General features: G+C 36.6%; 1 protein-coding gene across 4 annotated transcripts in view; it reads left to right on the top strand.

Moving 5' to 3' along the window:
* Nucleotides 1–27,035, top strand: part of DGKB (diacylglycerol kinase beta) — a 669,924-nt gene that overhangs the window by 609,539 nt on the left and 33,350 nt on the right. For all 4 annotated transcript variants that reach the window (XM_034668563.1, XM_034668559.1, XM_034668553.1 and 1 more), the window contains 2 exons: nucleotides 19,709–19,829; nucleotides 20,877–20,937. In XM_034668563.1, the coding sequence (XP_034524454.1) occupies nucleotides 19,709–19,829; nucleotides 20,877–20,937 (182 nt within the window). The remainder of the gene's footprint in view (nucleotides 1–19,708; nucleotides 19,830–20,876; nucleotides 20,938–27,035) is intronic.

Genomic DNA, 27,035 nt, shown 5'->3' with positions numbered 1-27,035 from the left:
TTCATCAGTAGTAATAGTTTCCCAGGTTTATACTCATGTCCTGCTTGTTTTCCACTCTGCGCATAGCCACAGTTGCATTCTGTTTGAGAGTTACACATGTGCCCCACAGGGAAAAGAGAACGTGTCGTTATATCAGTATTACTCTGGTAATTTAGTAATCTGTTGTGTAGAATATATAGGCTACTAAAAAGCCAGCTAATCAAGGGACTGAGCAGAAAGAGGAAGAGAATACAAAAGAAAGAATGAAGAAGCAAAGAGGTGAATGAAAAAAATAAAAACTAGCCGTATCCAGATGGCTCTGAATGTCCTTTTGTTTATTTCTGACAATTCTTGGAGCACTAGGATAGGACTGAGCAAACATTAGCAGTGAATTCAGTGAGTTCGTAGAGAATGTAGCTAGCTGCTGAGACTACCTACTACTCCTGTATTCCAATATTAAATGCATAAGGCTAGAATGCAGAAAAATGAAGAAAGAAACAAATAAAAGCCAGTTTCCTAAGATTTTCTAAAATTATTGCAACTATTTGAACTCTTCATTTTGAGAACTGTTTTTTTTTTAAAGATTTTATTTATTTATTTGAGAAGAGAGCAAGAGAACACAAGTAGAGGGAGCAGTAGAGGCAGAAGGAGAAGCAGGCTCTCTGCTGAGCAGGGAGCCCGTTGTGGGGCTCAATCCCAGGACCCTGAGATCATGACCTGAGCCGGAGGCAGATGCTTAACCATCTGAGCCACCCAGGCGCCCCTTCATTTTGAACTCTTGTGTTCAGTACAGAAATACTAGCACAGGCACAAAGAACTATTAATCCATAACTTAGGAGGAAGAGGAAAGGAGAAAATTTATAAAGAGGGAGAAATTGGGGTGTTTAGCAATCCCTGGCGTCCAAAAAATGGGTGAGAGCTACTTGAAATAGAACTTGAGCTCCCATTAATTATTCCTGCCTCCTACTGAAAATGTGAGGGTTAGATAGAATATACTACTTTATTTTAGACTAGTCTATGTTCTCTTCAAGTGTTTAAGGAGTTCTAATACTGAACTTGCATCACAGTTCAAGAATCCAGAACACCAGTACTCACTATTCCTGTTCCATCCCTAGAATACTTTCCTAGTTCAACATAATGTCATTATTATTTATAACGTTAGCAAGAAACTATCGAGTGCATGTCCTGTACCAAGCACAGTGCTAAGAATGTTGAAAATATTCTCACTAGGTATTTTTATTTCATTTTATAGGCAAAGGGAAAGGTGCTTGCAAAGATTAAATATTTTTTCGAGATCACACAATTAACAACTTAAGGAGTAACAATCTGGACCCAGACTTCTATTACAAAGCTTGCATATTTAATCACTACAAAACTTTACAGAGAAGAATAGAGTAGAGCTTTACAAAATGTTGTAAAAGTATTCAAGGGTCACATGAGAAATAGTGTTATAAGTCATATTAAGTTTTGAGGTTGATAATTTTTAAAAAAAATCTATTTTACTTTGAGGATATAGCATTGGAATCCATTTCTTTCTTTTGTTCCACATTTATGCCCTCACCGTCACTGTGTTCATGTCCTAGTTCCCAAGTACAATAAGGGAGTGGAACTAAAAAGTTTGCTGTTTCAGGATAAATATCATAGTTTTATTCTGACACAGACATCAGCCAGAGTTTCGACTTGCAAACAACAGAATCATGCCTTGTTTGTGTAAGAAAAAAAGAAATGTATATAATATCAGTAGCCCCAGGGTCTCGTCAGGGAACAGAGAATCAGGCTAAAAAGCCACTCAGCCAGAAACCACACACAAAATAATCACCTGACTTATCCATAGGGAACTTCACTGTCACTGCTTCTGTGCTGGAGTATAACACTTTAACATAGAGATATTAGAGACGGGATACCGCCCCTGGGACTTCTGACACTACTCCTTCCGAGAACAGAATACCTCCATGCCATCCTGGCCAGGATCATTTCTTCCTAGCACCTTCTCCTTCAAGCCACTGATTTCCAAATTGAAGTCACATGGGTGAACCTGATTGGCAAAGCATAGGTCACATGCCCATGGATCACAGTCTAATGGGTCACATACTGATGCATCAGACACTGATGGATCACATTCTGATAGTTCACATGCTGACCCCAAAGGAGGCAGAGGGAGTGAGCTTCTGTCTTCTACTGAAGCAGAATTTATATTCATGAAACATAGGGAGGTTGCTTAAAAAGTATTGGGCAGAATTTGCAAAACGTAGATAAGAGCTGGAGAGTATTATGCTAAGCAAAATAAGTCGGTCAGAAAAAGACAAATACCATATGATTTCCTTCATATGTGGAACTTAAGAACCAAAACAAATGAGCAAAGGGGGGGAAAAGAGAGAGAGGCAACCAAAAAACAGACTCAACTATAGAGAACAAACGGGTTACCAAAGGGGAGGTGGGGGGGCAGATGGGGGAAATAGGGGATGGGGATTGAGGAGGGCACATGTTGTGATGAGCACCAGGTAATGTGCGGAAGTGTTGAATCACCATATTGTACAATAGAAACTAATATCGCACTGTATGTCAACTAACTGGAATTTTTTTTAAAATCTAAAGAAAAAAAATCCCACTCCTAATTAAAAAAAACAAAGGACAAATGTCTTCAACACCTAATAAGAGAAACAATATAATAAGAGAAAAGGTTAATTAAAAGTTACTTGCAACATCTATAGCCTCCATCTCATTTTTACCCCAATATTCATGTTATCTGTATCATATCTGTCTTTCTCTTAATTGAATATTTACTAGTAACTTATGTGCATTGTACTTTATTACTGTTGTTCTACATAATAAAATTTATCAGAGATCCTCTTCACTCCCTTCCTACAAATACAGTTGAAACATTAACGAAATTTCATTCAATATAAAGTTTACTTATATCTTAGAGTTTGCCCAGCTTTAGCATATATCATGTTACTTGATCTTTGCAATAACCCAATGAGGCAAACAGAATATATGACATTCTTTTCATTTTATGGATAAAGAAACTAGATTTTGGAAAGATCATAAAATTTCTCAACACAAATATCTGATTATGTTCTCTACTGCATACAATATTTCAGTGGGGGGCCAACAGCCCTTCACCTAAATTCAAACTCTTCCACATGGTTTATAAAATTATGTATTCGTGCACCTGCTTACTCTTTGATCCTGACTGCCCTTTCCTTCATACCCCATGAAATTCTGTGCTGCAGCCAAATTGAACAATTTCTAGGTCATTTTAAGCATCAGGATTTATCTCACTTTTCACTGTTCCTTTTCACATACTATTCTCTTGCCTGAAACCACCAACCTACCTGTTGACCTGGCTGAGACTCATTCTTTAGGCTGTTGCTGACACGTTGCTATTATTATTGCAAAAAAAAAAAAAAAAGGAGGAAGCTTTTGGAAATGATAGATATGTTTATGGCATATATTGTGGTGATAGTTCCATGGGTATATACTTATCTCCAATCTTGTCAAATTCTATATATTAAATATACATAGCATTTTGTATGTCAAGTGTAACTCCGTAAAGTTGTTTTTAAAAAAAAAAGAGGAATTTGACGGATTAAAGAGTTAGCAACAACTTAAAATTTTATAACACAGTATGGTATAAATCAAACAATTCTGTGGACCAGATTCAGCCATCTAGACAACAGCTGATGACTTTTGTTCCCTGAAGAGATGATATGAGATTCCAAAAAAGAAGAAAGATTTTAGGGGTCAAGAAAGAGAAGAGGATTCAGCTGGGCAGGCAGGGGAAAGGGTTACTGTGGTGAGTCCCAAGAACAGTGTAGAACCACAAGAGAATCTCCCAAAGAGATGGTATGACATCCTCAAATGAAAGAGCTGTGAAGCTAACTTCCATCCCCTTGGAAGAGCTGGAGGCAGCCCTAGGATGAGTCTCAGCAAGTTTTCCTCAGTCCCACAGGTGCACGGCATCAGAAGGCCAGCTTATATAATAGTGGCAGTGTAGCACACTGAGAATGAGAGGCTGTTTTCAAATTTTCCTGGCTATTTTACAAACTTCAGCGAGGAAATTGGCCTTTAAAATATCTGAGATAGAATTTACTGATAAGATAGAGTAATGGGAATGTGGAGGCAGAATTAAGTTGATTACCAGGAAATTAAAATTATATTTTAGTAGAATACCTAATGTTGTGGATATGCACACACATATACTCATATGATAAAAACTTATTCAAGTCCTTAAAGTTTTTCCAAATAAAAATTCCCCAATTTCAAAGAATTGCATGCACATAACCACTAGCGATAAAAAAAGGTAACAATTCATAGTAATGTATTTCTTTTTCTCCTTGACTTAATCCACCTGAGCATATGTTCCCTCCCCATACCCATGACCCTAACTATTAGCATCCTTTTTTTGTACAGAAAATAATCGCTGTCCTAATGGTATAACATTGGTCTTAGCTGTTTCATAATGTTCCAGAGACATTCTGAACTTCCTTATAGCCAGTTGACTAAGAACTTGAACCTTTTGTTCTCATGGACAAAGAGCCAGTGAAGATTTTTATGAAACAGTTTAAGTCATGTTAACTCCTCACCGAATCATAAGCCCTGTATTTTCTCAGCAGTTTTATATTTCCCAATTTTAAAATCTATGTGGATAGTCAGTCTTATGTAATGGATTGAAGTATAGTCAGTGACTTAACCAAGGACCGCTGGCTAATCATTGTCCTCATTCATATTTGTCTAGATAGACACACACACAGGCACACTTAGAAGGTTCAGTTCACCAATGCTACTTGCAGAACTGTGTCGAAGAGCTGCAGTAAATCGGAACAGTTGAAACTTTGGGTCATGTCAGAGTTGAACATGGACGCGTATATTAAGCCCTAGTATACACATTTCCATGTGTTACAATTTCACCTACGTGTTGAAATTTGTGAACAAGGTCACTGTCCTTGTTTTAAAATAGGTGATTTAATATGATGTATATCAATGATTTCTGTAAATGTTAATTAGTTTAAAAACATTAATGGACAATATTTTTAAGTACAATTCCATCAACTCATTTTCCTCCTATTTAGGAATATCCTTGTCAGTTAGTGCAATATCCAGTTTTTTTTTGTTTTTTGTTTTCTTTCCGCAAATAGATGGCACTGGGGAGCTCAGTTAAAATGATAGAGGGTATCCCTTTCTTCCCCTACCAATCCTCCTAGTTCTTATAAAGAAAAGGGGGGTAATCAGAAGGGGGAATGAAACATGAGAGACTATGGACTATGAGAAACAAACTGAAGACTTCAGAGGGGAGGGGGTGGGGGAATGGGATAGACTGGTGATGGGTAGTAAGGAGGGCACGTATTGCATGGTGCACTGGGTGTTATACGCAACTAATGAAGCATCAAACTTTACATCGGAATCTGGGGATGTACTGTATGGTGATTAACATAATATAATAAAATAAAATTAAAAAAAAAATGATAGAGGGTAAACGTCCGGCATTTCCAAGGGGGAGGAGAGAATAAGGATGACGCTTTAGTAACTTTTATTGGTGTTATTTGATGAGAACCTTCAAGTTGTCTATATATTGCAGATTCAGTTGACACATCAAGTTATTATTTGTCCCACACGTACCGAAGTAGATGAGGACTGGACATTCTTCCAATGGTCACTACAGTATACCTCCTGGAAACATAAATGAAGCTTTATGAAGCACTTTGATCTCATTTATCCCATAGAAAGAAACCTCTTCACATTTCGTCTAGCCTCATGATATTTGCCAGGGCCCCAATGTATGTGAATGCGAAGGACATGCTCTTAAAGAGATGCCAATCATTTCACTAGAATGTGAATTGTCAACCTCCAGTTATGTGGTATACATTGGCCAGATCCTCTAAGATGATAAGCTTTTCTTTTTGTTACTGTATCCTAGCTGACTAATTCCTATTTAAGTGCTTTAATGCTAAATATTCTGGCATATACATATGAACTTTCTCTGAATGTGGGTGAATCATTGCTACTTTTGAAATGCATCCATTATCAGGAGAGAGGAGCATAAGAATGAGGCAAAATAAAAAATATATATATCCATCTCTAAGAGCTTTTGTTGATTTTGCAGGTTGTTATTTGTTCCTCACTCCAATCTGTTAATGACTAATCCAATTATCATCATAGGGGAAAATTTTATGATTTTTTTGTGTGTGTATGTCCTTTAACATGGATGCAGAAAAACTTCGGAGTGTAGAAAGAATAAATGTTGGAACTTTTTTGGGGGGCTACTGTTCTTTTTGATACTAATCCCCAAGCAGAGATTATTCGCACATCTGTTGATTTTTTTTTCACGTTGCACACATTTGCACCTTTTTTTTAATGTTGACTGAATCACTTAATTGTAGGGGAGCGTTCATTTTAATGTAAATTTTACAGTATTACATGAGTGAATGTATGAAAATAGCTTGGAACAGTTTAAATTGGGCAGAATTCTGCTTTGATCATAATGTGCCTCTTCAGCATTAAAATAAACTTGCAACATATGCTGAAAAACGTGTAATAAGTAAGTGCCTCTTGCATGGTGACTTATCTGGAAAAAATAAATCATCAATTTAATAGAATTCCAAATTTGTAAAATACTTCTAACAACTAACAATGTGATGGTCTGATTAGCATCTTATGACAATAAGTAACCTGCAATACATGTTAAATAATCAGGAATATCTGATTTAAAGAATTTTTAAATATTAAAATGGTATCAAATTATAATTATTTTTGGAAATACTTGAAAATAAAACATTTAGTAGGTAGTTATATAATACTTTATTGTTACAGATGTAATCCTTACTTCTTTATGCTGTTGTTACAGATAACAAAGAATGAGGCAAATTGATACCATTTTTATAGCAAACAGTAAAAATGAAATTATCAACATTCTTGAATCAGGGTGAGAATAGAGAATAATTAATAATGACAAAGGAGTTTCCAACAAACAGAACAGCCAGATAACAACAGTTTTGCCTTTAAGATTTACCTTGATGAGATATTATTAATTAATGGCAGTTGTCCAAAGAATCTTCCATTGGTATCTTTGAGAGGCAGGGAAGGATTGTGATATCATGAGCAGAACTGTAGACACTCACGGAATAACTGTGGACAAATAATTTATCTTCTCTGACTTCTTTTCCTGTCTGTAAAATTGTATCAATAAGAAATGCTTTTGGTTGCAAGTTTAAAAAAATAAAACATCTAACAACGGCTTAAGCACAGTTCTTAAGTACTGAGTATAGTAAGCCATAAAAAAAAAAAAAGCAGGGAAACTAAATAGAGCCAGATTAATATAAGAAATCATTCCCTATAAAAGATAATCTGTCAATGTTTACCTTTAATCAAAAGGAATACATTTGTCACTTCAAGAAATTGTCTCTGAGGTCATGAGCCATTTTTTTTTCTCCAACTAGTTAACTCATTTTAAAACAAATTCAAAGGTGAGTCTATCCTTTGGCAACACTTAAAGAAGCCCATCAGGAAAGCTTCAAGTCTACTTAATACAGTACATTATTACTAATTCAACATTTGCTTATTGATTGTCTTTTCTATGCCAGATTGTACATTTGGGGATCTAAAAAACAAACCAACAACAAAGTATAAAGTGAGGCAGTATATGATTCTTACCCTTTAAGATTTTAAGTGAATTTGAAAATAGTGTTCATATATACAGACATGTTTTCCCTAAGCAGTCCTCTCTGTAGAGTTTCGGAGAGCTATGTGAATGTCCCACGGAGCTCATGATAATAGCACATCCTAAATAAGACTCATCATATTTTCTACTTCCCCACTTGTCCTCCCCCAATTCAACCCCCCCCCATTTTACCCATATTGATTGGTGGCATTGTCATTGACTTATCTCACAAGCCTGAATCTAGACATCATCATACCTTCTGACATTCCCCACCTCAGGTCCTAGTATTGTCGATTCTGCCTCTTAAACAACTTTCCCTCTTCAACACATGGCCTCAGTCTTACCTAACTCCTTGTCATCTCTCACCCGGATTATTTCAGTGCTTCTCTCAAAGTGATCACCTTGCTTCTTAACCTCATTTCCTTACAATCCATATTCCACATGACTCCCTAGATGTTCTTTTAAAATGCAGTCTAATCACTTCTCTACTTAGTAATCTTAACTGGCCCCCAGTCAACTACAAGGAGAATTCAGCAACCTAACAAGGGTTATTAGGCCCTTCATGACCGAGTCCTCATTTCATTTCTCACAATCCTTCCCTTTGCTATTTATAAGCCAGAAAAATTGAGATTTTTTAATTCACTGGACATATCATGTGATTTAAACATCGTCTTATTTTCATACACTTTTCTCATTTTGGGAGAGCTTCACTCACCCCAACATCAGATAACTAAAATTGACCTTCAATATCATCAATTCCAGAAAGATTTTCCCTAAACTCTTACTACTTACTTTCCCCACCCCCAGTCACCATCCCTAAACACCCCATTTTTCACAGTTTATGTTTTGAATATGTCTATTGTAGCATGAATTATACTACAGTACATTTTTTTGCAGGTCAGTTCTCTTAAGGATGATATTCTCCTTGAGATAAGAACTGTAAGTTCATTCATACCCATCTCACTTACCTTCCACACTACCTGGCATATATTGATCTACTGAGCATCTATTTTGTGCTCCATGTAACTGTGTTGTGTGAAGTAAATGAATAAATGAACAAATGGAAGCTAGGTAATATTATGAAACAATACTTATGATATAACAAAATAAATATGGAGATCAAATTTAAGCCAGGAAAATAAAAATTCTTGCCAAAATCCCTAATCATGATGAAACAAAATGAGATAATTGGAAATTCATAATAGCTGTGTCAAATGGGGACTACTTTTGTGAGTGGTGTGGAGGAAAAACCTCACTTGGCCTAAAATACTGATAATGATCAAGCTCAACAGTAAGGAGTCTCATGTAGATCATTAGACAATGAGATGACCAAAGTGCAAAGTGATATGTGTCATTTTTTAACTGCCAGGTCTTACACTCTGGGAGCTACACTTTGTAAATCTTTGATACTGTGATCATTGCCTCCCTGTGTAAATTGAGTGCCAAAAGTGTCATAATGATACTGTGTTTTTGTAACATTTAGTGGTGGGTTGATGGCATAAGAGAAAGCAGTACAGAAGAGATGTTATTAACTGAGCCTTAAAGGACTGACAGAGTTTAAATAGGAGAGGACGAAAAGCTTCCGTACTTGAGGGCAACAGAGTAGGGGCAATCAAGCCTGCTGAAGGGAAGAGAAAATAGTAGTTTGGACAAAGTCTGAGAATGTGCATGAAAGAGTATTGGAAATAAAGTTAAGATTATGAGTAGCTAAATGCCAAGATTCTTGCTCTTTAGGGAGTACAAATCAATTACAGGTGACAGTGAAGGCGAATGACACTACCAAAGTATATTGAGGACAATGAATCTGGCAGTAGTTAGAACTAGAAGTCATGTCACTCAGGTGTCATTCACAAGGGAGAGAAACCCAATTCAACTGGTTACATAAAACTAGTCTGTCTTTATTTTATAGGTTTAAATTCAAAGTGATATTTAAAAGATACAAAGTGGATATATTTGCACATGTAATGGAAAAATCCATGACTGTTTGGAAATGCCTGAATCCAAGTGCTCAAACAATTTACGAACCAGAATGGTTCCTCCCGTGCGGTAGCAAGTTGTCCTCCAGAAGCTCCAGACTTATGCCGACTCTGATTTTAATATTTTTCTTTTCTTTTTTGTTTTGACATTTTTATTTGTGTTATTTTTGAGATTATAAGAAGGATGGGGTAAGCAGCAAATGTCTTTTTTGGTAATATTGCGATCCAGAGTTCTAAGATACTATATACTGTGTCATCACTACTACTTTTATTTCGGAAATCATAAAGCAATGGCATAGTAAAATGATTATATTAATTTAATAGCCTAATAAGGAATGTTATTACTGTGGGCTGCCTCTGGTCCAGTTACAGTGCAGCTTTGTTCTTCTTACCATGTCAGCCCCACTGAAGTTTGGTTCTACTGTGTCTTGCCCCTAGAACACCTGAGCATCTTCTCTTCATCCCCGTTCCTTGTGGAAATAAGAACAGTCTGTGTCTGTCGTATTTCTGCCCATGGGTTCACAGTGAGCCTAATCCTGTCCCAAGAAGCGTGCAGAATGCTGACCTAGTTTCTCTATGCCCCTTCGATTCCAGTTTCTCTATGCTTCACCCTGTGGAAATTGGGGTTCAGAAGATGTACATAAATGTAGGTAATGAAGTCTTGGCTCTCTGACTCCAGAGATTTCTGTCTTGTACCAACCCGCCCAAAACTGTGGAAGGCTAACATGTTAGATTTCAAGAAAGGTAAAATCTCGGGTGTTTCACTTCTTGACAGTGATGTACATTTCCCTAATGAAATCTTCTCATCTATGTTCTCCCTAGACCCCTGCTTTCTAATTCTTTCTTACTGTTCTCTTTTCCTGGCTTCAAAAATCTCTTCTTTTTTGCTGATAATCCATGCAAAACAGATTCTTTTTACTTACGACTCAAATGAGCATTCTTTATGACTCTGTTTAGTCCAAATGCTAGTTTCAATTATTTCTTGAAGAAAAGGGCAAGAATCGAATAGATGGAGAGTTGGGCTCTGAAACTCTACTAGTAATTCAGTTCTTTGACCCTATCGCCATGCACTTGGAGCCTAAAGATATAAATTTATCAGTCCGGAATGAGTTCCTAGACTCCTTCCCCTTGGGCACCTTGGTTCGTTTCACACCTGGTGACCTCGATTAGGTGGCCTACCTCAGAGAGAAGTTGTGATTCCATTCATAGCCTTTGCTCAGTAATACATACCTTTCCACTGGATCAGTGCATACCTGTGAACTTGTTGAACAGAAACAACGGGTAACCTTCTTTGAAATGTGTATCTCAGCTATCCAACTACTATTTGAGAAACAAGACCTTCCTCATAATATTTTTCCAGTGAACTTGATACTCATTCTGCATTTTTACCTGACTGAAATTAAAATAAAAATAAATTAATAGGAAGATTCTGCACAGGAGCTTTAAACTTTGTGGCAAAAGTGGCGATCAGTCTAAACACATTAAAATTCTATTTTCCTTTACAAGTGTTTGCTGCAGATGACCCCCACTGATCTTAAATATATTTCTGTATCTGTAACTGAGTAGAGGTTTTCCGTACAGCATGTTCTAATGGCACTCTGGCCTTTAGCCAACAAGGCACTGAATAAGGCTATTTTTAAAATACAGAAACTGGGAACAGCTGCAGCAATCAAATTTGATAAAAACAGAGAGGAACTTTGCTTTTTTTTTTTACGGTTTGTCCAAGTTTAGACTTCCTTCATAGAACTGCTTTTGTTCTCTAGTATGAAGGGCTACAAGACCAATACAGTGAAGCCCTTTTAAACAAATAACTTTTAAAAGAATACAACTAAATAGACTAATTTTTCTTTGTACCGAGAGTATCAATGCAAAAGTGTTTTAAACTATTTTAAAAAGAATATATCTCTTATAAGAAGAGGTAGGAGAAGAATGAATTATATTGACAAAGTTTGGATCGTAAAAGAGATTTTGGCTTTCCCTACCCACAAAGCAACTCCTTGAAAGGGGAGATAAAGTCCTTAGTTTTTCAGTGTTGAAAATCTGAAAGTTTGCATTTGAACTTCTCCTGTGTACTCAAGCGTTGTTAGGGGCAAAGGTACATTGAATGTTCCATTTCTAGTTTTCACATAACTATTAGTCATGAATGTTGCTGTATTTTCTAAAAGTTGGATTAATATCAGTGCAGTTCTTTTACAAAGATAAAATGACATGCTTCTTAAAATGTAAAGGAAAACTTTCTCACAGAGACCTTTTGTACTTATCTGAATCCCTCAACGTGTCCATATACAAGGGCTTATTCTTTATTTTTTTTAAATTCAAGCTCTTTGGAAACTTGTCAGTACATGATTAATAAGCATCATGAGGTGAATAGATACTGAAACTCTCCTATACAGTAGTTGATTGCAAATTCTCCCTTCTAAGTGATTTCATGTGTTGAAAGGATTTCTTTGCTAATTTTGTAATTGACATGACAAAAGATATTGTATTTCTTACAAGTATCTACGAATGACATTAATTTTAAAATCCCTTCTAAATAAAACTACTTAGGTCAACATTAATTCAATTTAGTAATCCAAGACATAGTATCATTCTTTTTCTGTAGCCATGAAGTTATAAAATAAGATTATCTTATAAGGCAGAAGAAAGAAAAAGAGATTATTTTATAAAGCAGAAGAAAATAAAAATAGAAGAATCTAGGTATACACTAAGCTGTACTAACTTGCCAACAGGTAGCCTCTTAGATATGATGGTCCATCTGTCTACAGTCTCTTATAAGCTTAAAAAAATGAAAAAACTAATTAAGCAGAATCTTCTCTGATTCAAATCATTCTTTACTAGAGGCACTGATGAGTCAAGAATGGCTTGTCTTTAAATGGTGAAGCAATGATCATATTAAGTGTGTTGTTAGAACCTGAGACCATGAGAGTTCCTGTCTCAGTCGTGTTCTCAGTTGAGAGGGGGTCCTCAGTCCCGCATAACGGCAAAACTCCTTCAACACACACGCTGTTCTAACCAGCAACTGTGGCATTCCTGTTGTGCAGAGCCCTGAAGCCAGCAGGTTTTCAGGGATTTTCTGGCAGCACACCAGATTTCAGGAGATAATCCTATATTTTACCAATACCAAAAAGTTCCAAGTGAAGGTTGCTGAGATTTAATTTTATTTACTCATGTGTAACCTCTTTTCTGAAAACGTACTGCCAGGAGAGTAAGATTTATGTCTGACCAGCGGGGTTTAATCCATTGGTCAGAAGGAGCACAGTAACGCAATATAATGGAATCTTTCAATCTCTTGTTAAGAGTACAGTATTTATATGTAACCAGGATAAACTAGACATAAAAAGCAGCTCTGTTATACAGCATATAACTATGCCTAATTACTATATTTTGTCATTTTAATTTTCAGCATTAGGTTTATAAGTGAGGTCAAATGCATTACCACGTTCTGAAAATTTTATTGTTTTTCACAAGTGTTGTTCGTAATTCATTGAAACTAAAATAAGAGACAGTGAAACATGCCATTATATTATAATATAAGTCAAGAAAATAACATTTTCATAGTGCTTCTGGGAAATTGAGTGTAAAGACTACAGAGTTGTATGTAAAATCATATTGGCACTGCCTTCTAATAAATTGAATTTGAATTGGGGTGGTTTCTTTTTTAATTGTGGAGCTGTTTAATTCTTAGAACAGCAGTTGGTCATCTCCCTGGTGACTTCACTCTTTTAGCAGGAATCACTGTTGGGGCACAGGATGCCCCTCCAGAAGCTATTCAGAATTTGCTGACGTCTGCCATCATTCATGAGTACTTGCTTTGTTTAGTGATGGTGCTAATATGAGGAGACACGTGAAATATCTTGGTTTATGGAAGAGGGCAGCAGAGGCATGGGGCTGTGAAAACATCCCCACATGCACCAATGGCTCATTCACACAGAAAACAAGCAGCAGCCTTCAGTCCCTCCACAAAGCTTGACAAGAACAAGCTGACTCAAGAACCCAGAAGCAGCAGCGTTCAGAATCCCTGCTAGCTTGCGCTCCCAAACTCTCTGCTTACATTTACTCGTCATACACATTGTCAGTTGCAGCAGTAGATTGCTATGGGAAGTCTTTAAGCTGATTCTCTATGGACCTTGTGAATAAAATGCCTACAGTTTCTTGGGTTGTGTGCCCCGGGGTGAAGATCACTTTTCAAGTATGCCATGTGACAGTGATTTGCAGGCCCTGATCACTTTGGTCCCAATAAGGGAGGTTGTTGACAATGTGCCACACTGTGACTTCTGGTCTTTACTTTTTTGGATCCATTTAGAGAAGTTCAGAATTTTAGAATGAAAATCCATAAAGTTATAGTCAGCTCTGGCTGGTTGTTTTCAAAAACCAGATGGCTTTAAAAGAGATGATCAAATCCATTCTTTAAAAGTCATTTTTAAAAGCGGGCTTGTGAGTCTACTATATATATACATATATATAATTTCTGTATGTGTACCTTAACCCCTTACTTTTCCGAGTTTTTAAAGGAAATGGAGTATTTCATACTGCTAGATTTTCCAAAACTCTAGTTAATCCATTTATGTACCAGACTATAATTTTCTAAGTTTTTTTCATTTTAACCATTTTGGATGGAAATTATTCCAAAAAGCATATTGCATTTCATAGCCTTCTTACAAGATTCTTCAGAGTATAATTCACACATGACCTGGAATAGTCATTGTGAATGAGAGTTTTATACTGTATTTTAATTTAGTGACAATATCTGAAATGATTTACTGGTAGGATTATTGATGGTACCATTTGCGTGTTTTTTTTTTTTCTGTTTCATCACTGGTAACATCTTATGGTTTGTTCTTACTACTGTCAGCATGTACAGTAATATGGAATTTGGAGTCAAGTATGCCCAGTTCAATGCCAGATTTGTGAAGACTTGGACAAGTAACATAGCTTTCTCATCAATAAAATGAAGAGAATAATATCAGTTTCTAAGGATTGTTGGGAGTCTTAAATGAAAAAAAATGCCTGTAAATTCCTGAGCAGAGAGCCTGCCCATAGTGGGCACAGAGTATATACATTACCTCTCCCCATTTCCTTGATAGACCGCTAATTACGTGGTGTACCACCTTAGGTGCTGAACGTGTTCCTTAATGCTTACATACTTGTGCTCTGAGACAAAGTCCATATTTATAAACTGTTGTTTTCGTTCTCTCTAATCACCCCCTTTTCTTATTTGCATTTTGTAATTTATGGAGGTCAGGGAAAACAGCCATGTATGCATGTGAGGAGCCATCTAAATAATCAATGGGACAATAGATGGACACGTTAAGGAAAAATCCTTAAAGCGTTCACTTAGGTGGATGAATTTCATATACACCTAGGCTTTTTAAAAGTGTCTTCTGGATCTTCAGGCATGCCTCCCATAGATGCTAGATAAATGAAGCATCACTAGAAGGCATGCGATCCACCTGCACTCAGAAGGTGCAACTCCACAGATATCCTGGACTCGCCCTGGCCAAATAAGGACTTAATAGATACTGATATAATTAGCAGTTTATGGTGATTACAAAATGTCCCTGCTGAGTCAGTGAATGAACCCGGGATATGGCCTCCCACCACGTTACAGCATGTGGCTGGACACCATGCACAAAAGAGTCTGCCCTGCCCTGCCCCTCCTTCCCCTCACTTCAGTACACATTATATTCTACGAAATGCTAAAATGCTACAACCCACATTCAGTCTGTGTTTGTAATGCACCCTCTTCTGTTCCCTCACATATGGCAGTCTGAAACAATTACATAATGAGACATATTATCAGGGCATAACTGTCAAAAATGAAGAGACTGAGCTATGAATAAATATTACCCACTTATTAGTTGTGCTACTCTTGTGTTCTTGAATCTATACCTTACTCCTGACTTTCAGATTTTCTAATCATACCCCCTGATTGTCCATGTAACCAAATGATACAGCACTAACTATGTTCAGAAAACTATAAAGTCAAAGGCAAATTAAACTTTAAGGTAGTGTTTCTTATCATCTTTGTGTTGTAGTCTGGTGAAATCTACTGACTATACAAAGCATGTTTTAAAATTCATAAAAATAAAATATATAGGGTAATGAAGGACACCAATTATATTGAAATACTGTTGAAGAGTCACTGACCCTGTGTTAAGAATGTTGCCCTAATATGACTCACTTTTGATTATTTCATTAAGTTTCTTCCCTCTGAAGTTCCTCTTCTGGACTTTCTATTTTAAATATGAAAATATCAAATTTGGCAGATTCTCTTGCCTCTATTACCCACATAGAGCCATTTGGAAAGACATGTTAACTCTTTCAAAAATGTACCGTTTTTCCCCTGAACAGAAGCAATCTCTTCCTCAGGATAGATTCACCCTTCCAAATACCAGGATGTCAGGAGGTCTCAGTACTCAATGGAGGACTCTCAGGTGGAGCTAATTCTGACCTGGATCTACAGGTCTGGTCGCAATTTGTGCATTCCTGTATATTACTCTCCTTTTCCCCCCCACATTCAAAAAGTCCAGTCTGGCTGCAATGACTGCACATAATGTTGACCAGTAAGCTGCTCATTTCTTTTATAATAAAGTTGGAAACTTCAGTATTTCATGATTAACAACAAATTGTTGATGAGGAACCTCACAGTACACAAAGGTGGTGAGATTCTGTGGTTGAGAATTTTTACTTGGGGATACGTACACTGAGAAGGAAGGACGTTACGCCTTTCAGGTCCCTGTGATGCCATTTTGCATTTATAGTGACAGTACTAACGTGAAAATTTCAATGGCCTAATTAATTGTTTCTCTTAAGCAGAGGTTGGCACTTATCTCTAAATGTCCAGATAGTGTATATCTTAAGCTCTATGGGCTATATGGTCTCTGTCGCAACCACTCTGCCATTGCAGTATGAAAGCAAACAGACAAAACCTAAATGAAAGAGTGTGGGGGCACCTGGGTGGCTCAGTCGGTTAAGCGGCTGCCTTCGGCTCAGGTCATGAGCCTAGGGTCCTGGGATTAAGCCCCACATTGGGTTCCTTGCGCAACTGGGGAGTCTGCTTCTCTCCCTGCCCCTCCCCCACCCAGCTTGTGTGTGTGTGTGTGTGTGTGTGTGTGTGTGTGTATGCGTGCACGCTCTCTCTCTCTCTGAAATAAAATCTTTAAAAAAAAAAGAATGTGGCTGTGCTACTATGAACTAAACTATGAACACTCAATTTTAATTTCATATAATCTTTAGATGTCACAGTTTATTATCTTTAAATTATTTCCACTTTGTAAATGTGTAAAAACCATTCTTAACTAGCAACCCATACAAAAACAAGCAGCCAGCCAGACTTGGTCCATGGGCTGTAGTTTGCCACTCCAATTCTTACGTATGAAATTGTAGGCAGGTAGCAAACCAATTAAGCAGGTTCATGGGATTGGTTATGACATCCCAATGGGACCTGCATGTGAAATAATTTTAGCTAGAATATGAAGTGAGGAAGTCTTTGATGTTTTTAGATGATACTACATATAGAAATGAAATTTGAAATTATATAGATGGAAACTATCTTTGTCTGAAATCAATCAAGATCCGGCTCTCAAAGGCAATATGTAAGAAGCATCAGTTTTACACAGACAGTGCAGACTATTATATTGAAAAATGTGGAAGTGTTATGGAAGCAAATTTGTGCTGCACAAATTTAGGGTTTCTTTTTTATTTTTTTCCTGAACACCTAATTAAAAGAATATGGTATTAATTTACCTTTACTGGAGTTAGTAAACATTCCACTATTTCTGTGCAGTTCTTTTTGTTATCAAGAACATGAAAATTTGAAAGCCTCTCTTCTAATTCTGTAAGAAATATCTTCATTACTGATTATTAATGGTAGAGACTGATATTCAGGGCATTTTTTGCAGGGAGAAAAACAAAGACAAATTAAAAGAAAGAAAAAAAATCAGAAGTAAGGTGGTAGACAGCAGCAATATGGTATGGGTATAGACAATCCCTGTGATTCATGGAAAAGTTAGGGCTCACAGATTAACTGTCATGAGAAAGTGTTTTATTTCTTGTAGAATAGTTCCCATCAACCTGATCATTACAAGAGTAGCACAAAATTTCCCCTATTTAGGAATCACGTAGTTGCAAAATATGTAATACTTTATATGAACTTCGGTGTTGTTGTTGTTGTTGTTGTTTTATAAATATCACCAGACACACATCTGGGGTTTTAGTGCTTGCCACAGTGTAGTTTTCTGGTTGACATATATCTAAGAAATGCGTATATTAACACCCAGACTATAGAGCCAAGTACATTTTAGTGCGGGCTACAGCTGAAAGAATATGTTTCCATTCCTTGTCCATCTGTTCTTGGCAACATAAATTTAAACTAGAAACACAGAATAAGTTTCATGAGAAATAAGTTTAAATAGGGTTTAGAACAGCAAGGTGAATGCTCTAAGTTATTATGACTTGTTAACATTTGATTTTGTAGCTAGATTGTTGTGTTGACTGGGAGAAATCTCATGCTGCAGCTATATTCAAGTTAAAACAAATAATTTTTTTTATCAGCTCATTTTAAAAAATATAGTGGTTTGGTCACACTTTCTGTTTTAAAGGCTTATAGTCGCCAAGGATCATGAGCCTAACAAATTTTGAGATTTCAGAGTGCTTATTTGCCATACACTTGAACTACACTAAAAATGCATCATCTACGTTTGTGGGCTCTGTGCTAAAATGGATTCATTAGTGGGGAATGAGGGTTTTCCATACAAAATGGAGTCCAGACAAAACATACTTGCTTGATTTTCTGCAAGTCCAGCTCCAGCTATGACCAGCTATTATGTTATTATCTTGTAAAATCATCATGCCCTCCCACTCTGTGCTAAAATCTCCAGCTTTTTCTGCTACTAAATTAATATTAAACTGTTTATTTGCATTTGAAAATAAATACATGAGGATACTAAAATATAAAAGAGCTATATATATGCACCTAGAATTTTGCCTCCCTCTCAAGGGTCCAGGCACTCTGAGCTAAACAGGTATGCTGTGTGGAGGCTGTGTGTCAGGGCTGGGCTCTGTGGGATTCCTCTCATGTGAGGGCAACCTTTGCTTCTGGCTGAGCAGAAGTCTTCAGGTTGGGAAGGGACCTTGAAGCTCACACAATCCAGCCTCTTTCTCTAGACAAGAAGCATTTATATAATTTTTAAGTCTCTTTTTCTTATATGGTTGATTTATCAAATATAGTGGTTATGTGTTGAAGTCATTGGGTTTGAATTTTGGCTCTGTGACTTCCTAGGTATGTTAATACGAATACATTAGTTAACTTCTCTAGTGTTCTCTCTGTAAAGGGAATAATCCTACTTACCTTCAGTTGGTTTTAAAGGGAGGCAAATGAGATGATAAAGTGATTAGTCCAGTAAACATTCATCAAGCAAGAGCTATTATTGTTAGCCTCTTTCTACTGTCCTCTGTTAGAAAAAATAATTGCACTGTGCTGATTTCCTAGGTGGCTTCCAAATAATAGTATTTTAGTAGCATATTTCTTATCATCAGAAAAACATCTCAAGAAACGAATGCTACTTCTTTAACTTCTGCACAAAGTTCCCTATGACTATGGACAAGTCACCTGATGATTTAGAGACTCAATCTTCTTATCTTTAAAATGAGAAACTTTAATTCCATGAGCTCTAGGGTCTTTTGTTCGAGTAGTTTAACAAAATCATGTTTGACAGCATATCCTCATACTTTATTTATAGTGTTGAAATGTGTGTCTGCTGCCAAATGTATAAACCTTCCATATATACGTGTGGAATAACATTAAGTTTATTGATGTTAAAAACTACTGGTATATTTTTTGGCATTATTTGGCTCCGAATTCATTCTTCCCATTTTGTTTTAGATCAAGCTGACAGCAGATCTTTTCCCACAGCACCTCGAGGTTTAGTTAAACTGAGAGCTTTAGACGTAGGCCATCTTTTCATTACTTTCAGAATCCAAGGCAAGCTTCCTTGGTCAAGTAACTTTCATTTTTCATCTTCATAATAACTAGTGGCATTAAATTGTGCACATATGGATCTCCACTGGAACTGACGAGGCTTCTGTTCTCTTTCAGATCTGAGTGATCAGCTGCTGGAGGTGGTTGGCTTGGAAGGAGCCATGGAGATGGGACAAATCTACACGGGACTGAAAAGTGCTGGGCGGCGGCTGGCGCAGTGTTCCTCTGTGGTTATCAGGTAGTTGTTTCTCTATAATTGACAAAGGGGGTTGACATGGGATAAGTACAACCGAATTAAAAGTATGCAGGACTCTGATAACAATATTTGTCTTATTTGTGCCTCAAATTATCAGTAACTAATACTGATACATTTCCACGAAATGGAAACTGGCAGATTTTACAAAGTTTTGGTTAGCTATTACTTACCAGGTTTATTGAAATTTGATGTTCTCTTGTTCAGACCATGGATACAATTCTAACATACAAACCTCATCCCCTCTCAAATGGTTCCCACACGGTTTAGTTTGCTGAAGCATGGAAGGATCTACTGGGTATGTCCCAATGAAAACACTGTTATATTAACAGTGTTAATGTATTAATAATGTTAATGTATTAATTAATGTAATAATGTTAAAACATTAATTTAAATTCTTTCATGGACTAAAGTACACCATTGTTCCTATAAAATTAAATTATCAACTTATTATAAAGTAAGATTTTATATGTGTATTAAATTTAAACCTTTTTAAGAAACACTTTTCCAGAATTTTACCTTTAGGGGAAAAAAAAGTCTACTTTGACCCTATGGTGAAACCTTGGATTATAGCACAGACATAATTGGTGTTATTTGTGTGAAAATGTTGCTCCTGGAAAATCTGAGACACCGAACACCTTTCCTTCAGGTTTGCAATATAGGTTTTCATGAAAACAAGGGAGGCTCTTTTGGCTATAGGAATTCTGATTATATCATTAAACATAACCCCCCCAAAAAATAAATAAAAATAATTTAAAAAATAAAAAACCATAAACCCTTCATTTTTCTTTTGGCATCCATAATTTTTTCATATCATCACTTTTACCAGGAAGCTCTTAATATTCCTGTAACCAAGGTACCTTTCAGGATACTCATTCATAGTCAAGAATTGAAGTACCTTTCAGAAGAGATCAATTTAGAGCCAGCTTTTACCATATTTGCATTCCCTGGTCTCATCATGTTATATTTTACATATAGTCTGTTGTGTAAAGTATTTCAGTGTTATACTTAAAATGAAATATTTTCCCCCAGGACTAGCAAGTCTCTGCCAATGCAGATCGATGGGGAACCGTGGATGCAGACCCCATGCACAGTGAGTACAGAGTAGTTGAAAGGCTATGTCACTTCATTTTTGCTTTCCAGATATCATGTACTTCTATAACTAACTAATCACATACTCCCATAACTAAACCACAATACCTAAGCTTTTGATCTGTCACCTTTTTCTTTTCATTATTGATGTGACAGAGCTATTGCATTCAGGTTTGGGGCATTATATGCCCTTGGCAATGATTTAACTTTTGAATGTTTGTGTTAGTCTAGGTACAGCTTTTCGATACCATAGATCAATTATAATCTCTGGAACTAAGCAAATGAATAAACATTTTTAAATATCTTTCTTATACTTGTTTCAGAACACCTTACGAGATAATTATTTATGGGGTCTTCAGACATAAATGTCCCTGAATTATTACTCATCTGTTCTTTTACCTCCATTTGGGCATCTGAGAGCATCCCTCTCTGTAGAAAACTCCCCCCGATCATTGTTTTCTCTAGAATGAGATATTATTTAAGTCAGACATTTAGACCCCCCAAAATTCCAATTTCCATTTATATAGTGAATCATCTGATTTAAATGTTAAAAGTTCACCTTGGCTGCTTTGTGGAGAATGGATTATACTGAGTAGCCCCTGGGACAGAGTCTATCAGAGCTGTCTGGGCTTGGGCATGGATAGTGACGGGGAAGCGGATAGATCTGTGCTCCATTCTGGAATGGAACAAAAAGAATTTGCTGTTGAGTTCCTTTGGGGCTGAGAGAAAGCAATGAATCCAGGTTAGCTCTGACATGTGAATGATGATGCATTTACTCTGTAGTTGTTAAGATTGGGAGGGCAACCAGTTAGGGAGTGAGAGGGGAGGTCTTAGTCTTAGACTGGTATGACCCTTGTGCTAAGTGCTGGTGTTACATGCAAAGGTTTTTTTAGTTGAGATAGAGTTGACATACAAGATTATATTAGTATTTATTAAATATTTACATAAATATTAAATAATGGATCTCATCATTTTTCAGATGGAGAAAACATAACTTACTAAAGGTCAGATATGTAGCAGAAATGGAACTCAAACCCAGGACTCTTTGATTAAGGCCCCTTCTCTTAACCACTAATTGAAACAAATTTAGCTACAGATTCCAAACAGTACAGCTTAGCATATAAAAGGGAAGTTTTAATTATACATTTCCAGTGGTTTTAGTCTAAAGCTATTGGCTTCCTCTTTGTGTGCAGCAGATAAATGCCACCTTTTGTTTATTCCTGGTGCGTTCTTTTTAGCCACTTTGAACCCCAAGTTTGTGAACCTGTTAATTCTTTAATAATAATGAAAACAGACTTGTTTAAAAAAGTCTCTGTTGATTGGCTACTTCCTCTGCTTTCTGCCTTCTTTGTACTTGGTTCCAAATACCCTTTAAAGAATCCCTGTTCTCCCTTCACCAGCATGTAGACACCTGCATCTTGTCTGTTATTCTTCACGCTCCAAATGACACTTCTGAGTTCATGTTTATATCTCACCGATGTTGAAGGTGTTGTTACTGTGGCTACAAATGGTAGTAGCGGTGGTGGTAGTGATGTGCCAAGGCGCTGGTGATGTATGGTGGTGCTGGTGGTTGGGATGAACTGGTGGAGGTGCTATCAGTGATGCTGGTGTTGGTGGTGATGGTGGTGGTGATGGTGGTTGTGATGCATGATGATAGTGGTGGGGTAGTGGCAGTATTGTCTTTAGTGAAAGGTCAGTTTTCATCAGCTTGTTCACAAGATAATAAATGAAAAACAGTGAAACACCAGACACCTTCCACAAGGACTCTGTATTTTTTGGATTCTTTTCAGGGAGAAAGGAGGTTTCGGCCTTACAGCATGTTTTAAATCCAGAAGGATTAATGGTAGTAATAATATCTAACATGTAGTAAGCTTTAGTTTGTGGCACATACAGTTTCAGACACTTGACCTGTATTGACACATTTAATTTTCACAAAAACCCTATGATTAGTTTCACTTTATAGATAACACAACTGAAGCAGATAAAGGTCAAGTAGTTTGCCTGATTCACACAGATGAAAATGGCGGGATAGAAACTAAAACAGAAGTAGTCTGGCCCCACAGTTACTCCCCACCATGGATCTCAACCTGGGAAGACCCCGGGCCATCCATGTGACACCCCTGCTGGAGTGTAACTTCTGGTAAATCACTTACTGCCTTTCTCCAGCTTTAAAAAGTCTATGTCCATGAAAATCTAGTGTCTTAGAATAATTTTTAGCTTATTTTACACAAGCACCTCTAAAGATACTTTTGTTAACTTACCTTTCAATTAGTAACAGGATATTTATTTTGCCTATTAATTATGATCTATACAATTGTTCAATTAATAATAATTTCATATAACTTATATTTAATTTTCTCTCCTTTAAACTCTCTTATTCTTTTAAAACATTTATTCCAGTCTATAGTGGGCCAAGAGCTGTACTAGACTATGCCTCATTATTGTCATTTCACATTCTGGCATACTCTACTTTTCCTAGAACCACATGGAGTTCTGAACTTTAAATTTCACTTTAAATGAAGAGAGTATTTAGTTTTCATAGCATTGGTATGGTTTAGCCAAAGAGTGTTGTTTGTTTCAATTGAATAACAAAATGTTTTTTCATACAGAATATGAGAGTTGATAGATTGTTAAAATTCTGTGCTGAATTTAAATATCCATTAGCTGTGGGCGCCTGGGTGGCACAGCGGTTAAGCGTCTGCCTTCAGCTCAGGGCGTGATCCCGGCGTTATGGGATCGAGCCCCACATCAGGCTCTTCCACTGTGAGCCTGCTTCTTCCTCTCCCACTCCCCCTGCTTGTGTTCCCTCTCTCGCTGGCTGTCTCTATCTCTGTCAAATAAATAAATAAATAAAATCTTTCAAAAATAAATAAATAAATAAATAAATATCCATTAGCTGATATCTAATTTATGAAGGAATTGCTTTAGATATAATGTTAGAGCACAGCAGAAGTTCTGTTTTTCTGTAAGTAGAATATATAAAATAGAAAGGAAGGCAATAAATGGGTCTTGATTCTTACATCAAATGATAATTTTTTGAATAATCAAAGTAATATAAGTTCTAGAGATCAGTAGTGGTGATGGTTGCACAACAAAGTAAATGTACTTAATGCCATTAAGCTGTATACTTTAAGAATGGTGAAAATGTTAGATTTTCTGTTACTTATATTTTACCACAATAAAAAGAAAATTAAAAAAAAAAAAACTAAGGTAATCTTAGAAATCTCACCAATCCAGAGTTAAAATATCAGGAAAAGCAAAACCAAAGAGCTTAAAACTTCCAATATATACTTAATAATTACATTTATGACCTTTTAAATTATCTCACTATAAAGTAGTCAATAGAAATGTGTCAAGTACTGGTGTATTCACAGTTTCATAACAGTCACTGAATTAACAGAGAATGGATTTTAGCCATATAACTATTGGCCATGTTAACAAGCATATCAATCTGAAGAGTCAATTAATTCCAGAAGACTTTATATTGAAATAGTTTAAGAAGATACTTTGTTTAGGCTGGACTCCAGATCCTAATCATTTCCCCTTTTTGTCTTCTTCCCCCACAATCCTTCTTCCTGAACATGTCAAACATACTGATTCTGTTATCAATGTTTCTATCATGAGGAAGAAAAAAAGAAGAGCATCTTGGGGAGGAGGGAAGAGAAGAGAACAGTAAGATATGGGTGGTCATAAACTAGGTCAGATTTCATTTTATATCCATTCATCTCAAGTGGTGGGTGCCCAGTAAAGTTCTACGAAGTTACAAGTGACCTTACTAAACCTCAGATTCAGTATACCTAAAATGGACTCATCACCTGCTTCCCTCCTTCCTTGCCACAAACAAATACTGCCTTCTTACATTCCAAAATGCTTGTTCCTCCCTTTACCATACCGAGTTAGTGAAACCATTATGTACCCAGTGTTTCCTAAGCTAGGAATCTGAGAGCCATTCTAAACTTCTCTGCATACCCTCAAATTCAAATACCACATCCACCTAACAATATGACATATTTCTGGAATCTTTTCCTTTCTTCCATCCCCATGACCACTGTCCTAGATTTGGCCCATTTCATTTCTCTCACACTGGCAATAACCACATCAATCTTTCTCCATCTCTCTTTTTTCCCCATTTAAATCCTTTCTTTACCATTCTACCAGAATGATCATGATAAAATACTAAACTCACCGTGATACTCTTCTACTTAAAATCACTAATTTCTTTCTGATAAAATATAATTTGAATCAGGCTTCCTCTTTCACCAATATCATCCCTTACTTCTTTTTGATCTCTTCATATATGTCCCTTGTGTCCAAATAAGCTTTTCTTCTTCTTTAGTTGAGTTCACCACTTAGCTTGAGACTCAGTTCATGCTGCCCCTCCTCTATAAAGCCCTCCCAGAGTGTCACCACTTCCTCCACCCTATCCCTGACACCAGCTAGTCTGAAAGCCCAGCCTCAGTGCATCATAGCTTTATGAAAGTACGAATGATATTACATTGAAACTATCAGCTTATCGGACTCCTTGATAGATGTAAGCTTATTGGGTCACGCACCATGATCTTGACCATCTTTATATCCTCCAAGCATAGCACAGTGCCTTACACATAATTACACTGCCAATGCCACGTTCATTTTGAGTTCGTGAATTTCTTAAATACTTCTTGAGAGGTAGTATAACAATTTTAAAAAATGCTTTCTACTAAACCTTCTTTCACTGAACATAATGTAGGTTGGCTAGCAATTCATTCACATATTTTCCATATATAAATACATGTAAAAGTTATTTTGAGTTATCTTTATTCATTTCATTCTCAAAGCAAAGAATTTTAATGTATCAAAGAAGAAATACATCCTTAACCTTCAAAACTTTAATCTTTCTGTGTCTTGGTATGGTACAGTCAAATTTCTTTGGGCCACTTCTCTCTGCATTATCAATTATATTTATTTTACACATTATATAGACTGCATTCTGTTAATACTTTGAAATATAATAGTCATGTATTAGTTATTACTTGTAATACTTTTATGAAAATAATGCCAAAGAGGTTGCAATGCAGTACTACTCTGGGTGCTTCACCTATGATTAAGATGAAGGAAATTCTTGAAACTTTGCTTTGCAGGTCATAAGCTAAATGGTGAAATGACCACAGATAATATATAAAGACTCCTCAAGAGGGTAGCTGAAGTCAAGGCAACTTCTGGAAAGCATTTACATGTGTTTTGGTCTCTCTTTGCTCTTTTTATTTACCTCTTAGCACCCTGAACCCACTTGCCCAATCTCAGCTTCCAAAGTTGAATACCTTCAACACACAGCTCTGTCCTGACCAGGTACCCAGCCAATTCCTGCCAAGTCTGGTTGTCTTGCTGCCCTAGGCTCGATCCCTCCTTTTTCTGGGGCAGACACTTGGTCATCTAGTGCCCTAAAAGCAGTTGTCTCCTCCTGTCCCATTTTTACTGTGTAGGCCATTCTATGAGATGCTGTTTTCTGACTTGAATGCCAGTTTTTTCCCCTTGGCTTTAGCATCTACTTGACTCAGACGCTGGCTACTTGCCTAGCCTTTGCTTTCACCCTCACTTAGGAAGACTGGATCTTTTTCCTATTGCTCTAGATGCTGCAGTTATCTGGAGTTTATCTTAATTTTGACTTATTTTTGCAAAGAGAATCTATCCAGCACAACTTTAAAATGCAAAGACTTTAAAAAGAGGCACAGTGTTCTGTTGTCCATTAGATTTTTATTTGTGTGTTTGTTGTTGTAATCATTAAAAATAATCATAATTAGAAGTACTATTTAATCTGAAATCATTTGCTAAATGCAAGTTAATCTCAGACCATTAAGACAAAAAATGAAAAATTTTATAAACTGAATTTTTCCCGTCCCAGAAGTCTAGTGTCAACTCGATGAAAGCTGATAGAATTTTCAAGACATTTAGATGTTCCATATATGCTCAGAGGAATCCGTGGTAGCAATGCCTAACGTTTACTGAGTGCTTGCCATGAACCAGTTTCTGTTCCGTGTGTTTATATTTATTAGTTATTTAATCCTCACAAAAACCCTAAGATGTTAGTAAGGTTATTACAATCCCCATATTATACATCAA

This window comes from Ailuropoda melanoleuca, chromosome 1, assembly GCF_002007445.2.
Source record: "Ailuropoda melanoleuca isolate Jingjing chromosome 1, ASM200744v2, whole genome shotgun sequence".
NCBI lineage: Eukaryota > Metazoa > Chordata > Mammalia > Carnivora > Ursidae > Ailuropoda > Ailuropoda melanoleuca.
This window is presented reverse-complemented; position numbering and strand designations above follow the sequence as displayed.